At 39.8% G+C, this 14,124-nt stretch overlaps 1 protein-coding gene across 2 annotated transcripts in view; it reads right to left on the reverse strand.

The window, feature by feature from the left end:
- The window catches only part of LOC307020885 (integrin beta-1-like), a 39,254-nt gene that overhangs the window by 19,030 nt on the left and 6,100 nt on the right, over window positions 1-14,124 (reverse strand). For both annotated transcript variants that reach the window (XM_079652570.1, XM_079652571.1), the window contains exons 2-6: window positions 6,048-6,114; window positions 5,544-5,629; window positions 2,777-2,999; window positions 1,787-1,957; window positions 564-802 (exon numbers count right to left, since the gene is read on the reverse strand). In XM_079652570.1, coding sequence (XP_079508696.1) covers window positions 564-802; window positions 1,787-1,957; window positions 2,777-2,999; window positions 5,544-5,629; window positions 6,048-6,114 — 786 coding nt within the window. The remainder of the gene's footprint in view (window positions 1-563; window positions 803-1,786; window positions 1,958-2,776; window positions 3,000-5,543; window positions 5,630-6,047; window positions 6,115-14,124) is intronic.

Consider the following 14,124-nt stretch of genomic DNA (forward strand, 5'->3'; position numbering starts at 1 on the left):
TATATATATATATACATACACATATATATATATCGGTCTCAGATATACACAAAACATGTCTCTGAAGTGTTTGGCTCCAAACACCAAACAGATCATTGCAGCATTACCCATAATCCCCTCTGTTTCAACCCTGTTTCCAAAGTGCTGATTCTCTGTCTGTTACTTTAGATGAGAATAAGGAGCCCCTCCCCACGCACCTCTGAGAGGTATTTGGTTAAAAATAACTCAATGGTGCTCTAGGAGGAGATTCAGGTGATAAGGTGTGGGGGGGGGTTACCTTGGTTACTAATTGGCTAATGGTTACTCAAGCCAAAACATCGTTATGACATCATAAAGTGGCCACAATCTGATCAGCTCATTTTCAGACAGGTTTTTATAGAAATGGATCAGGACAAAAAGAGAGGGAATATTTGTTCCTGAAACTTTCAGAGTCTCTTTCCACAGAGGGGACACGTGTTGATGTAGAAGAGAAATGGAAAAGTGGATTTTGCATAATAGGTGACCTTTAGCAGGACACTTTTGTCTAGATACAGAGCAGTAGTTCTAAATATCTCCCTCCTCACCTCACAGACGGCCACCTGCATGATGGCGTCGAAGCCGCCCTCCGGAGAGTCCAGGTTTCCTGAGATCTGCTGCTGACTGACCAGGTTGTTGAACTCGTCTCCTTTGTCCGTCAGCTTCAGGACGTTCTTGTAGCTGAAGGGGCTGGTGCAGTTCTGGTTCCCCGTGCAGGGGTTGATGAGCCGGGCAGGCGTGGTGCTGATGTAAGGCATCACCGTCTTCTCCACAAACGAGCCGAAACCTAAAAAAGGAGAAGAATCTTTGTATCAGTACAGCATTTAGAGATACAAAGTCAAAAGTGAAATGCTGCTTTGAACGAAACCTAATGCACCGGTTAGAAAACTGTCAAAATAACTAGAATCAGGGTTCATACACTTTTTCACTTTATTCTTTTTTTTCCATGACCGTTACCTAATTTTCCATGACCAAAGAAATTACTCTTTCTCAGCGGTATCACTGAAAATGGTTTATTTAAACATGGAAAAGGAAAATAAGGTCTGCATAATGAAACATGTTGCCTATCTAAAACAAATAGTAGGCTTACTAACTCCTACAGGCTAAAGCAACTGTTGACTAGAGGGCGTGATGTAAAAATCTCTCACCAGCTAAACACCTCGTCAGTTAAATGCCATTTTACGTTTCATTACTATACAGTATTTATTATCATTATAGTATTACTATTTCGGTGATTACATAAAATATAAATTATATTTGATGCAACTTTAGTTACATTTCCATGACTTTTCCAAAACTTTGGGAAAAATATTGTTTTCCAAAACTTTCCCAGGGCCTGGAATTAGCATTTTGAATTTCCATGACTTTTCCAGGTTTTTAATGACCGTAGGAACCCTGATTAATTTCACGTGAAGACTAGGGGTAGAGGAATGGGAGAATTTGGTTAGGGGTCTTGTCAGATATCTGGAACAAACTCTCAGAAACCTGCAGGTCCGCTGCAACTACTTTTAAATCCAGGCTGAAGACTTTTCTGTTTGCCGGTGCTTTTAATTGAACTATTCACATCTTAAACTGTAACTTTTATTCATGTACCTTTGTTATTCATGTTTTATTATCTTTGCTATTTAATGTTTCCAATGTGTTTAATGCTCTTAATGTCTTTCATTTTTGTAAAGCACTTTGAACTGCCTTGTGGTGAAAAGTGCTATATAAATAAACTTGCCTTTATTCCAGATATTATAAGAATGTCTTTATTGGGAGTTTTTCTTACCAATCCTGAAATCTGAGGTGATCCCCTGCATTTCCCTCATGAGGTCGGTGCCGAGGTTCTTCACGTTTTCCAAATCGTCCTTCATGGAGAAGGAGAGGTCCATAAGGTAATACAGGTCGATGGGGTAATCCTCCGCACGCTTGAATTTCAGATCGAAGGTCTGGGGCTCACCTGAAGGGAAAACAGATAATAGCTTTTAAGACATGGTGACGACAGGTTGTTGCTGTTCATCACCTTTTCCTGTTAATGCTAGACCTGACTGACATGGACAACTCAAAGTGTAAGACGAGTTTTTTTACATTCATTTTGTTATTTATATTCATACTGTTTTTTACATGTTTATTCTTATATTACTCTAATTACACTTGAGTGAACTTTTATGTGTCCTATCCTGTGTTTCACTGCTGCTATGACGATCCATAAAAAGGTCTTTAAAGTGCTACTCCTGATCATTCAAACTTCACTTTATTTCGTGATTTTCAAAAATTATTTGACAGAATTAATGACTTCTGGTTTTGCTTTGAAGCTGGTCCACTTACATTAGTATGCCCGTATACCATAGACTGTTACGGTTCGTCCACACGGTTCTGTCGCATTGAAGCTTGCCGGTGGGCGTGTCTGGCGCGCGACCAACAACCAATCACATTGATCTCCCGCCCCGGACAAACAAGCACCCGGTTTGATCGGCTAGCGCTTGTACTGGCATATGATTTGATTGGCTGGCGCTTCCGTCGATGCTTAAAAAGTTGAGCTTTTCTCCACTCTCGAAGCGAGCAACGGAGACAAAGCGACGCGACGGAACCACAATGCAGTTCGGCAAAGCTTGACGTCACCCCATTCAAAGTGAATGGGGTGCGTCTCCGTTGAAGCACGCGACGGAACCGTGTGGACGTACCGTTAAACTACCTACATAAATAAAACAAAAACAGATATTTCCAGCCTGCTTTTGCAACACATTCACAGATCTGTCTCCGGGAGTTTAATATTTACCAGATCGGAGAGTGAGGGTGAGTTTCTGCGGCTGGATCTGGGTGATCTGCTCCGGCTTCAGTTTCTCTGCCACGTCCTTCTTACGGTTGGTGACCGGTTTGTCTTTGTTGATGTCGATGCCGCCACGTGGGTTCTCAATTTTGGTCACGGCACAATTTCTCTTCTTCAGGGACTCCAGATCATCGCAGCGGGCCGACTTGGACTCACCCACAGTGAGGAAGTTCTGTGGAAAAGGAGAGAGGTTTTTGTGAGTAAATGAGTTCTAGATTAATATTCTAACTACTTCTTTCACAGACAGCAGATAACTGATGTTCTCCAAGTATCAGGCTACACTTACACACAATGAGTCATACAAAGGCTGTGTTGTGGTATAATAACAAGACATATTTACATTTAACACACATTTACCAAGCACCACTGTATAAGCTCATTTTCATCAGTGATGCATGAGAGGAGTCATCTGGGAAGTTCCCGTAAATAATGAGGAATTTGTCTTGGTGGGAAGGGCATGAAGAAACATGTTGACAACATTAGAAACATGTTACAGGAGCAACAGAACATGTAAAAAAATACGTTGTAGGGTAAAAACAGACACAGAAACTAGACCACTTGGTTCTGTTTTTCTGTGACATCTGGGAGTTGAATTGCTGCAGATACAATTTTATGGATCTCTGACATTAAATCAAAGAGTTTGTTTAACCAATGCCTCTGGAGTCAATCCATGTTACCCTGCTTTCTGTTTACTAGGCCATTGTTCCCTGCCAGCATGAGAAGAGGAGAAACAGATGACCGCTGGGCTAAGAATAATAGATTGGATGCACATGATATCCCTGTGGGCAGAGCCACGGAGAAACTGAGACAAAGAACTCAGTCAAAAATAAAATAGTCCTTTGACCCAATTCTATTAAAACCCCATGACCCACAAGAAGCATTTTTCTTCCCTCTGCATTCTGCCGTTCATTATATTACATTTAGTGGACGCTATCCAGATCATCTGTAGTCGAATCACTATGAAACACTTATTGTTCTGTAGAATATTAGGCTGTATACACAACGTTTTGTACAAAGGAGAAGTTAATATAGAGAGGTGTTAAGTATTCAAGTGTTGTTTCTCAGTGGTGTTAAACATCACATGGCCTCCGACTGTCCAAAGACTAAAACCAAATGTACTTGATATATCGCCTTCAGCAATCAAACACTTCAAATGTGCAGTCATGATGTTATTTCACAATGTCTGTGTAGGATGTAAGTCAGCATGACGGACAAATACAGGCAAGAATGATCAGGAATGCAGCAGTGTCTTGAAAAAGTAAAAACTGAGAAAAATACCCCCAAACCAGAGAGCTCTTGTTATCACCAATAGACTCAAAGTACTGACTCACAAGGCTAGACTGACCTATTAAGTATCACTGTTTTGGATAAACAAGTACATTTTTATATACCATGACTTGGTTTATGATATGAGGGGATGACAACTGAAGCTTTCAGATCATATTTGGAGGAAGTAAATCATGTGTTAGGGAAACAAACAGGTTGCATTTTCAATGATCAAATCTGCTGATACCACCGGATTAGATAGCCTTACTACTGGGTGAATTTCATATTGATTATTTTATGTTTAGTGTTATCGTTGATGATACACATCTAGTGCCCACTTACACTGATCCATGTGAACCTCATGCTCCTCAAGTAGCTTTGCAAAGATGCCTTTTAGCAGAAATGTGTGGCACAGCATGACATAAAAAACATTCATTCATTTGTCCTGCACTTTGTAGCAGCCACACTGATAAATAAGCTCCAGCTGTGAAGGAGTAAACATACATTTGTGGTCTGTTGACTCTGGGTACAGACTAGGGATGCCAGTGATTATTCGATTAGTCGAATATTCGTTACAGTTTCCATAATCGAATATTATTTTTAAAAATCGATTTTATTTATGTTTTTTTTTTTTTTTCTGGCTTAGGTGTGGGGGGGGGGGGGGGGGGGTCGAATAATCGATTATTATTCGTCAGGGCTGCCGAATAATCGATTTTGATCATGGTCAGTTTCTGGCAACCCTAGTACAGACAACGTCTAATTAATGAGGATTATCCAGGCGAAGTTTCCACTGTAAAACAAGAAGCAGCTCCTGTTTACGATTAATGGACGAGTCAGGGATTTCTTGCTTTGGGAGAACGGCAAGAGACAGAACAAAGCATTTACTTATCGTGCAGATATATATAAATAAATACACATTTAAAAATACTACAAAAATGTATTTAAGGAAACAAGGACAGCCTTTTCTCTTACCTTCAAACCCTTCCTCCTTTTTCAAAATGATAATTATGAAACACATTGTATTGAATCACAGTATATTTGGATTGCATTTGTTTGTATGAAATAACACACTGTGACTCCGGCCTGTTGCATGCAGACATTTGGAAAAGCTGCCAAAGGTGACAGTAAAAACACATCATTTATATTTATTGTATTATGTAAAGGCACAAGATGATGACTCCCAGCTGTGTTAGTTAGACGTTTTTGGGAAAGTTAACCATTAATCAACGCTGCCACATAAACCATAAACTTTGTACAGGCCACACCCACAGTGATTGAACATTCTAGACAACTTAAATGTATTTAGTTCAAGATTGTGTATGCTTTATTTAGTGAGAGAGACGGACAGGAAATGCAGGGGAACGAGGGGACGAAATTAAGCCTTTGTTGGACTTGAGCTACCGTTCATATGATGAAACACCTTGGTAGCAGATGAATTGATTGAACTCACTTCATCTCCGCACCATCCACACGACTCTGCAACCTGGATACAGTCCCCACAGGACTGAGCGTTGGCTTTGATGCATACGCTTCCCTCTGAAAGAAAAAAACACGGGTTCCTCTTAGCCAACATGACAACCAAGAATGTTTCCATTAGTTCACTAAAAACAGCTTTGGTTTTCGGGCTGCAGGACACAACCTCCTCCCCGTTTGAGAGCATTGAGTCATACTGAGAGAAGCTCTAGGCCGCTCACCAAGCGATGACTTCACCTCGTTAAACGAAGCCAACAGAACCCACAGAGCCATAAAACCATGAATGAAGAAGTACAAAATGTGTAGAGGATAAAAGCGTCGATGTACCATGATAGTTATAAAAAAGAAGTAGTCTAATTTTAAATACAAAGGAGACAGTATTGCACGGGGGTGTCTTAAAACAGCTGGAAAACATGCAGCTAATATTTAACAGTAAAGATAAGACAAAAAGAGCAGGATTCAAACGTATCTTTGTTCTCACCTTGCTGCGCCCAGCTGCCACTGAGGACCGCCGATAACGCTGCTATTACAAGAAGCAGCAGATCCATCTGTAACAAAGAAACAATACCTCGGTGTTAAAACAAACAGTGAAGAAATAGATCAGACTTCTTCGTCACTAGTTTCAGAGACGGGGAACAATGAGGAAAAAGGGTGTTATGAATGTTATGAACTTGATGCGGCCGCAGAGGTTTAATGTGACAGAGAGATATAACAAATAAGATCAATGAATACACTCAGAAGAACAGAAGTTTCCTTTTGCACATTAGCTTTAAGTTAGTGTTATGTAAGCAGTGTTGACCAGAGAAGTCTGAAGAAGTACGGCAAATGTAAACCTCTCCTGTGATATTCCTGTGATTGCCCAAAGCACAATTTAAAGTGTGTGCTTTAATTGCTCAGTAATAATTTAAATAAAACATAAATCTACATTCTTGACAATGTCATTCCTTTTAAAGCTTTGTCAATTTTAAACACAGATAATATTTGATCAGAATGTTTCCCATTTGTCCGGTAAATTGAAACGGAAACACTGCATGTTAGTTAGCAAATTATAAAAGAAACTATTCTCCTACCAAGTGCTAAATGAACACGACAGAAGGGTATCATGGACGTGTGACTCCTAAAACATAGATAGTTAGTATTTTAAATGTGCTATGACTATAACAAGATTGTGAATATTGAAGCCTTTGGTTTTTCTGCATTAAAACTCATTTGAATTAACTTTCTGTAGTTCCAGAAATATGTATTATTTAGCTTTAAGGGACACTGCAGTTGTTTTGATGATACCACCAGGGTGAATACATTTAAGTCAGATATTCTTTTTGATCTCCTCTTAGTAGCACCATCATGTCGTTTTTTGTTAAAGCTGTTTCCTGACATTGAGGGGAAATAGTCAGTGTTCAGAAGCAGAGAGGAGGAGCGACTCCTTTTGCCTTGTCCAAATATGGAGGAACGATGTGCCCACACTCGATTTGCCCACTCAGCTGCCAGTCCCATCAGCACGTCCTCAAAACCACCATCCTACATACTTTCTACTTTCTTTCATGCTGTTGCAGGTCTACGTAAAGATAGTTGGATATCTTGACGGTGCACTTCAGATAAAACTCGACAAGAAGGAGACGCTGAACGCGAGATAATCAAAGGTTGCGCAAAAAAATAGAAGAACTGCACTCATGTTGTTTACCAGATGTATTCCTAATGAGTCTAACAGCAGATGAAGAAGAATAACTGTGGTTTACTGAGAAGTCCCATGATGCATTTCTTCCACACTGAGCTGAGTCAATAGGAATTTACCAAACAGCCACAACACCAAAAACAGGAATAATTCAAATCCCAAAACTGGCAAAATATTCTTTGTGTGACAGCAGCATGGAACATGTCTAAAGTTGAGTTGGACAGCATTTATTTGGCAATAATTCTTCAGAGAACTAGGGCAGTCATAAGCTTGCAGAGAATAAACGATTAGGGAGGGAGGGAGGGTGTGTGTATGTGTGTGTGTGTGTGTGTGTGTGTGTGTGTGTGTGTGTGTGTGTGTGTGTGTGTGTGTGTGTGTGTGTGTTGCCATATTTGGTCAGGCTGTTCCATGCCTCTTCCTGCTATTTCCCACACTTGGGTGACACACTTCCTTCACTGTCCTTAAGCCTAGAAACTGAGACCTACTTCCTGTGTACTTACCCCAGTAAGATATAGGAAATATAAAAAACTGTTGAAAGAGGCCAAGTCAACAGCTGTGTCCAAGAATAGACTTTCCTTGTTGGGTGTGAAAGGCTAATTTGAGTACTAAGGGGTCAGTGGATTTATATTTACAATGCACATCAAGAGAATTATACTTTGACGGTTAACTATGAGTAAAACTGGTGGCTGTATATTCTGTAGTTGCTCAGGAAAAGGTGTGATGTGTGTGCTGCAGTGCTGCGGGTCATAGGGTACATGCCTCTGCAAAAACAACCACATCCTGTGAAAAGAGTGCCTAATGGCCAACTTAAATGTGAGTTTCCCCTAAAGACTTAAGTGCTTCAGTGATAGTTATCATACTGCTGAGACATGCATGTGAAATGGCAGACAAAAAGATTTGAAGTGTAGTGAGGGACGGAAAAGTTTGTAAGTCTTAAAAAGCAGCCAAATGTGATTTTTATTTGACGTTAAGAGTTCCTTTTAACATCTGGTCAGGGGTGAAAGAAACACATTTTCTTTTGAGTTACAGGAAGAATAACTTGTAGTAAGATGGACGAAATGTTCAATAGCTAGATGAGCCAAAAGAATTCAAGTCAGCATCAACTGCAAGGACTTTTTACATTCTTAGGGCTCCTCCCCAACATTCCTGAAGTACAGCTTTGTTTACCGCTCTGCACAGAGCTGCACATTACACAGAGCTGACAGATGGGGGGTGTCGGGGGTCTACAATGCCTGTGTGTGAAACATAATGGCATTAGGGGAGCACTGGTATTTCTTGTCTGAATCTTGGGACATTTGAAAAAGATCTAGTCTGAATTAAATATTGAAAAGGACACCTCTAGAACAGGGGTTCCCAAACTTTTCAGTCCGCGACCCCCAAAATAACACTGCCAGAGACTGGCGACCCCCTGTCGACGGGGGGGGGGAAGGGAATTAATGAATAAACTAGTGAATTAATTAATTTCAGTTTTCTGCACTGGTATGAAAAAGTTTGAGAAACACTGCGCTAGTGGATTGTCAAAGAAAAAAATGTCTATGAAAACGTTATTATTAATAATAATTTATTTTTTTTAAATTATAAAAAAAATTAATCAATTTTTTTTAATTTAATTTTCCATTTTTATTTTGTAATCATCTCGCAACCCCCACTTTGGGAACCCCTGCTCTAGAAAATATGCCTTTTTAAAAATGTTTATTGGTTTTATCGCCACAGCTCTTTGAATAAATAGGAGAAAAAAACAACTGATTAATACAAATGGTGTCTTTCATGAAGAATGTCATCACCTTTTTAGCTTTTAAAGAATACAGTATTATACTTTATTGTCGTATTAAGTCGGATAATGTCACTTTTCTGTCTGTTAATCAGTATTTTAGTTAACAAACAGCAAAAACTGTATAAAATGATGTAAGAATAACTAAACAATACATTACTCATTGCAGGGAGTGTTAGCTGTATTGTTGGAGGATGAGACTTCACGGGTTCATTAGAAATGGCGCGACATGATCGTCTGCGCTGCTTCCACAAAGCTAGTCACAGCTGATAAGAGCTGATAGCAAGGCAAACCGATGAGGCATTAGAGGACCGTGGTAAAACTGAAACTCTGGTGTGTGGTGGATTCAGCAGAAAAGAGGAAGTGCATGTTCTCTTCTGTGTTTACCACACAGTAGCATTTTTAATGAAGGTCCTTTTTGTGCCATGGATAGAGATTCGTGAATTAACTCTTTTAGCAAAGGACCTCCAATGACATGAAAATTATTCTGTCATCTTTTGCAATGCAACAAAGAAGAGTTATCTAAATGGTTCAACACCTGAACATAAACACACGTGTCAATAATCAGCATGTTAAGCAGATTAGCACTCAGGTAACACGTGAGCTGCATGTGTGTGTCTGTGTGAAAATGAAAACAAAGGGTGTACCGTTTCAGCAATATGTGTTTGCTAGTGTCATAACTAAAATACCAAAACACATACGTTTGTATGTGTTTTGGTATTTTAGTATTTTTTAGGTATTTTTTATTTTAAAAAGAACAATCTGAACACATGACACATGTCCCCACAGCTTCTGAATTACGTAAGTATCTTCATATTCTAGTATGAAGATATACTAGTATACTTCTTCTAGCATCTTCTTAACACACACACACACAATCCCCCCTTCCTACATATACAGTATATATATTATTTCTATTTATAAACTATGTGGATAAAGCTGTCTGGAAAAGTGTGAATATGTTTGTGTAAGTAGCTGAAACTGGAAAATAAAACATTTAAAAATCAACACTACCATCCGTAGAGTGTCTCTTTATGTTTTTGTTTGTTTATCTAAACAAATGTGGCAAGCAGTTGTAGCTACTGTACCTTATCTGTACCACATATCAGGTGATCAAATCAGCTGACGATGTGATCTCATGCTACTTCCCTTCTCCAGAGTCTCACTCTCCTCTTCATCCTTTCCAAACCCTATCGCTCTCTTCCTCCGTCGTCACGCAGAAACTATGGCTTATGACAGACCCGAGAGGCTAATATTTAGAGTAGCAGCAGCCCACCGTGTCCAATCATGACTTTGTATGGTCAGGCCGAGGAGGACAGAGACGACACATGCCTTATGTTTCTGACGATGAGCATTAGCGTCACCCTTTTTCATTTACATTTCTACCTTTGTTAATAAAACCCAGAGCGACGCATCTCTCTCCAAAACAACCACAGCAACTGAGAGACTGGTTTTTCAAATATGGACATGTGGGATTTCAACACCACGACATAATATCTAAGTAAAAGCTCACATAGTCTGCTAGCTTTCTAAAGACATACAAGGTTTAAGGCTGTAGTAGGCACATTTTCCAACCAATCACAGACCTTCATCAAACAATTAGTTGGTGGTTATGTGCAGTAATGGCACCGTGATTTAGTTTGTTTATAACCAAATGTTGGCTCTTTCCTTCTGACGAATGCATTTACTCATCACCTAGCTTTTGACACTAGCGATCGGAGGTCATTCGTGGCCCCCCACAAAATGTTTTAGCAAGAATTTCATTAAACAGCTGCTGAGAGGAGCCGACTGAAACTCAATCCTCTTCAGCGCCTCCTTGTCATGGTTCCCTGCCTCACAGGTCAGAGGCGCTCCGATTCAATCTGCAGTCTGAGAGGACGCCTCCGAGACCAGGGCCACACTCCCTCTGATTTAAATTAGCAGAAAGAATTCCTCGGCTCACACAAAGTGTAGTTTTGTTGGAAATAGTCCACCCCCTGTCTTACATGTCCGCCTACTCAACAGTGGTGCTTCTGTTTCGTTGAACAGGGTTACGAGTTATCTTTTTCTATCTTACATGTAGATAGTTTTCTTAGTACTGCATTTTACTTTTACATTACCACTTTTATCCAAACCAACTTGCCTACACTCGATACGCGTGACACACCTATGGGATCATTTTTGGGGTTAAGTGTCTTGCCCAAGGACACTTCGACATGTAACCTCGTATAGAAATTAAACCTTTGGATCTTGAAACTGAAATCTTCTTGTTCTTGTCGTCTTTAAAGAAAACCTATACGCTGATTTGTCTACTACCAGTTTATATCAATGAGGGTAAAAGGAAAATCCTCCGCCTTGTGACCTTTCAGTGACCCACTGTGAGCAAAGACAAAACAGGTCTTTTCCTTAATTAAGGGTTTGCTTGAGTCTCAGTCAAAAGCAACTTTACCATAAGGGGTTTGAAGCAGACTACGGTCATCGCTCCTTTGTTTACTTCTTCCTGTGTTCATTGACGGTAGTGAGCGTAATGAACTAAGGAAACACACTGTGCAAAGTCTGGGGCCGGAGACTTCCTCTCCATACGGCCGCTCACTGATAATCTACAAGACAGCATTAATAGCTTAACTAGGTGTTTGTTAGATAAGGTAAACACAGCCACAACAAAGTCTCACTAACAGGTGGGCTGGGGTCTTCTGGGTAGCTTTTGGTGGGTGTCGTTCAAGTGAAAGAGTTGTTTAAAATCTGATTAAAAGAGAAATATGTTGATAAACTTAACAGATGATCTGCCTCTAAGAGTTTCTGAGGCCCATATAACGCTGAATGAATGAGTCTGGTGTTGTGTTAAGGTGGAGCAGGGCACATCTGGGAAAGGTTAGTAACTCTTAACAAAGTCCATGTTTAGACTGCGGGGGACCTCAGTTCAACAAATAGGCCAAACAATGTTCCTCCATATGGTTGAGTTTATGTCGTATATGTACTGTTGTTGTAGCAAACACTTTTGTATGGAAACAAGGTGAGCTTTATGACGACAAACACGACTTGAAAAAACTAAAATCTTCAAAATGTGACAATTCTCCGCCTCCACCTCCACCCACAACCACATCTGACAAATATCTTCAAAACAGAAACTGCACAAAGCATTTCCTGCTAAATATGTTTTGTAAATGCAGAACTTCCTTTGGTAGACAACAATGTCAGAAGTGTCAAAACAAATGTGATCATTTAAAGTTGTTTGGGAGCTAATTCCTTCTTTTAAATGGAGGTTAAATGGACCAGTTGTTAAACAACGGTCACTCCATTCTTGGGTGCACATTTCATACGAGATGGTTTTACAACGAATACAAAGATGATGAGTGAATTCAACACAGAAGCTAGCAGGACAAAAACAAAAAGCAGCTAATACCCATAGTTCCTCTTTGTGTACGCATACGACCAATTGAAATGGAAGAAATTGCAAAAGCCACCACATGTCTAGCTGGTTTCTCAGTGGTTCCTGCTTTCATACGATCAGAGGTTAACCACACTGTGCATCAGCCACACTGATGGAGAGCTCACCCTCTTTCTTGAGAAAAAAGAAGTGTACATTAGGGCTGCACGATATTGGAAAAAACTGACATTGCGATTCCCCCCCCCCCCTGCGATATATATTGTGATATGAAAACATACAGGAATTGAAGAAAAGACAGTTTTTTTCCCCCCAAACCATCCTTTCTTGAACTTTAAATGCTATACAATTGGTATTTTGTAAACTATATTTAACCCGATGAGGGACGTTAGTCACGTACGTCTGGATCTTAAGTTATCAGAGAAACACATGAAACTACTTTATTCAGTGTTTTTACACCGGGTTCGTTTGCTTTTGCGATTTGATTGTGATTGGTGGTTTGCTGTGCATGCAGAGCCAGCATGTCACTCACTGAAGTACCCCTGCGGACATGAGAGCCGTGCAAGTTTTCCTTTTGTAGCAAGCAGCAAAATAATTGTAAAATGACGTGTTTAAGTTAATTTGCCTACTTAATATCGCAAGTCCTAAGAAAAAAAAAAAAGATTTAAAAAAAAAAAAAATATTGTTTTTAATCGCACGTCCACGCGATGTGAATATTGCGATTATCGTCACAACACGATATATCGTGCAGCTCTTGACTTAAATATTGTCAACCAGTGTTTCCGCCAAACCAGACCGTCCCTTATAGATACTATCTCTTTACGTCTCCAGAGACACCCCTCCTGGCATGGTCCTTGGAAGATGCGGCGGTGTTTTGTTTTTTTCGTCCCAGGAACACGCTTTGCAGGCGGCGAAAAGAATCCCACCAGACTCCTTTGCCCCTCCAACAGAGGGATGTCCTTGTCCTTTTTCCTTTTCGTAATTTCAAGCGATAAAAACTCTCGATCTTCTCTCAAATTATAAAAAAAATTGGACGCCCTCGGCTCGAGATCAGGGCGTTCCGAGCTGAATGAGCGTCAAATGACGGCAAGACGGCGGAAACGCTGCTGTCAACACTATCCAACACAAACTGCTAACAAATGTAATTTACTAGAGTAGAGTTACTATCAGTTATTAAAAATCATCCTTCTAGGTAAAGAAACACACACAAGAGAGAAAAATGTCTTGGTATTACACTGCCCTTCAAGGGACTGCTGAGAATTGAACTACGCAGATTACTTTTTTTTTTATCATCAATACATCTCCAGATTATTTACTCGATTCCTAGTTGGTCGATAAAAAGGTCAGAAAATGTTGATTTTACAATAAAATAAATAAAATAGAGCAAATCCTCACAATAGGAGAATTAAGTTTGGGATTTAAACATGAAAACAGTCTGAATGATTCACTGAAAGCCGTCCAGCTTGCTTTACCCACCAAACTAAATAAGATCACGTGAAGGCAAAACAATCAATTCAAACTGAATCAGCCCATAGTGTGTGATCACTGTATGCTACCGTTTGTTTGCATATTAACACCATCTCTGAAAAGTAATGCTAAACTGAGATAATGTGATATTACACCGCTGTACATCTTGCTTTGTTTATACACACACCTCATATAGCTTTGCTTTTTTCGTTCTCCACATTTAAGCTGTTGACATTACTTTGTCCAAACTATGTAAAGCTAATATCAACGGATTATACACACCC

This window comes from Notothenia rossii (genome assembly GCF_949606895.1).
Source record: "Notothenia rossii genome assembly, chromosome: 9".
Classification (NCBI taxonomy): Eukaryota; Metazoa; Chordata; class Actinopteri; order Perciformes; family Nototheniidae; genus Notothenia; species Notothenia rossii.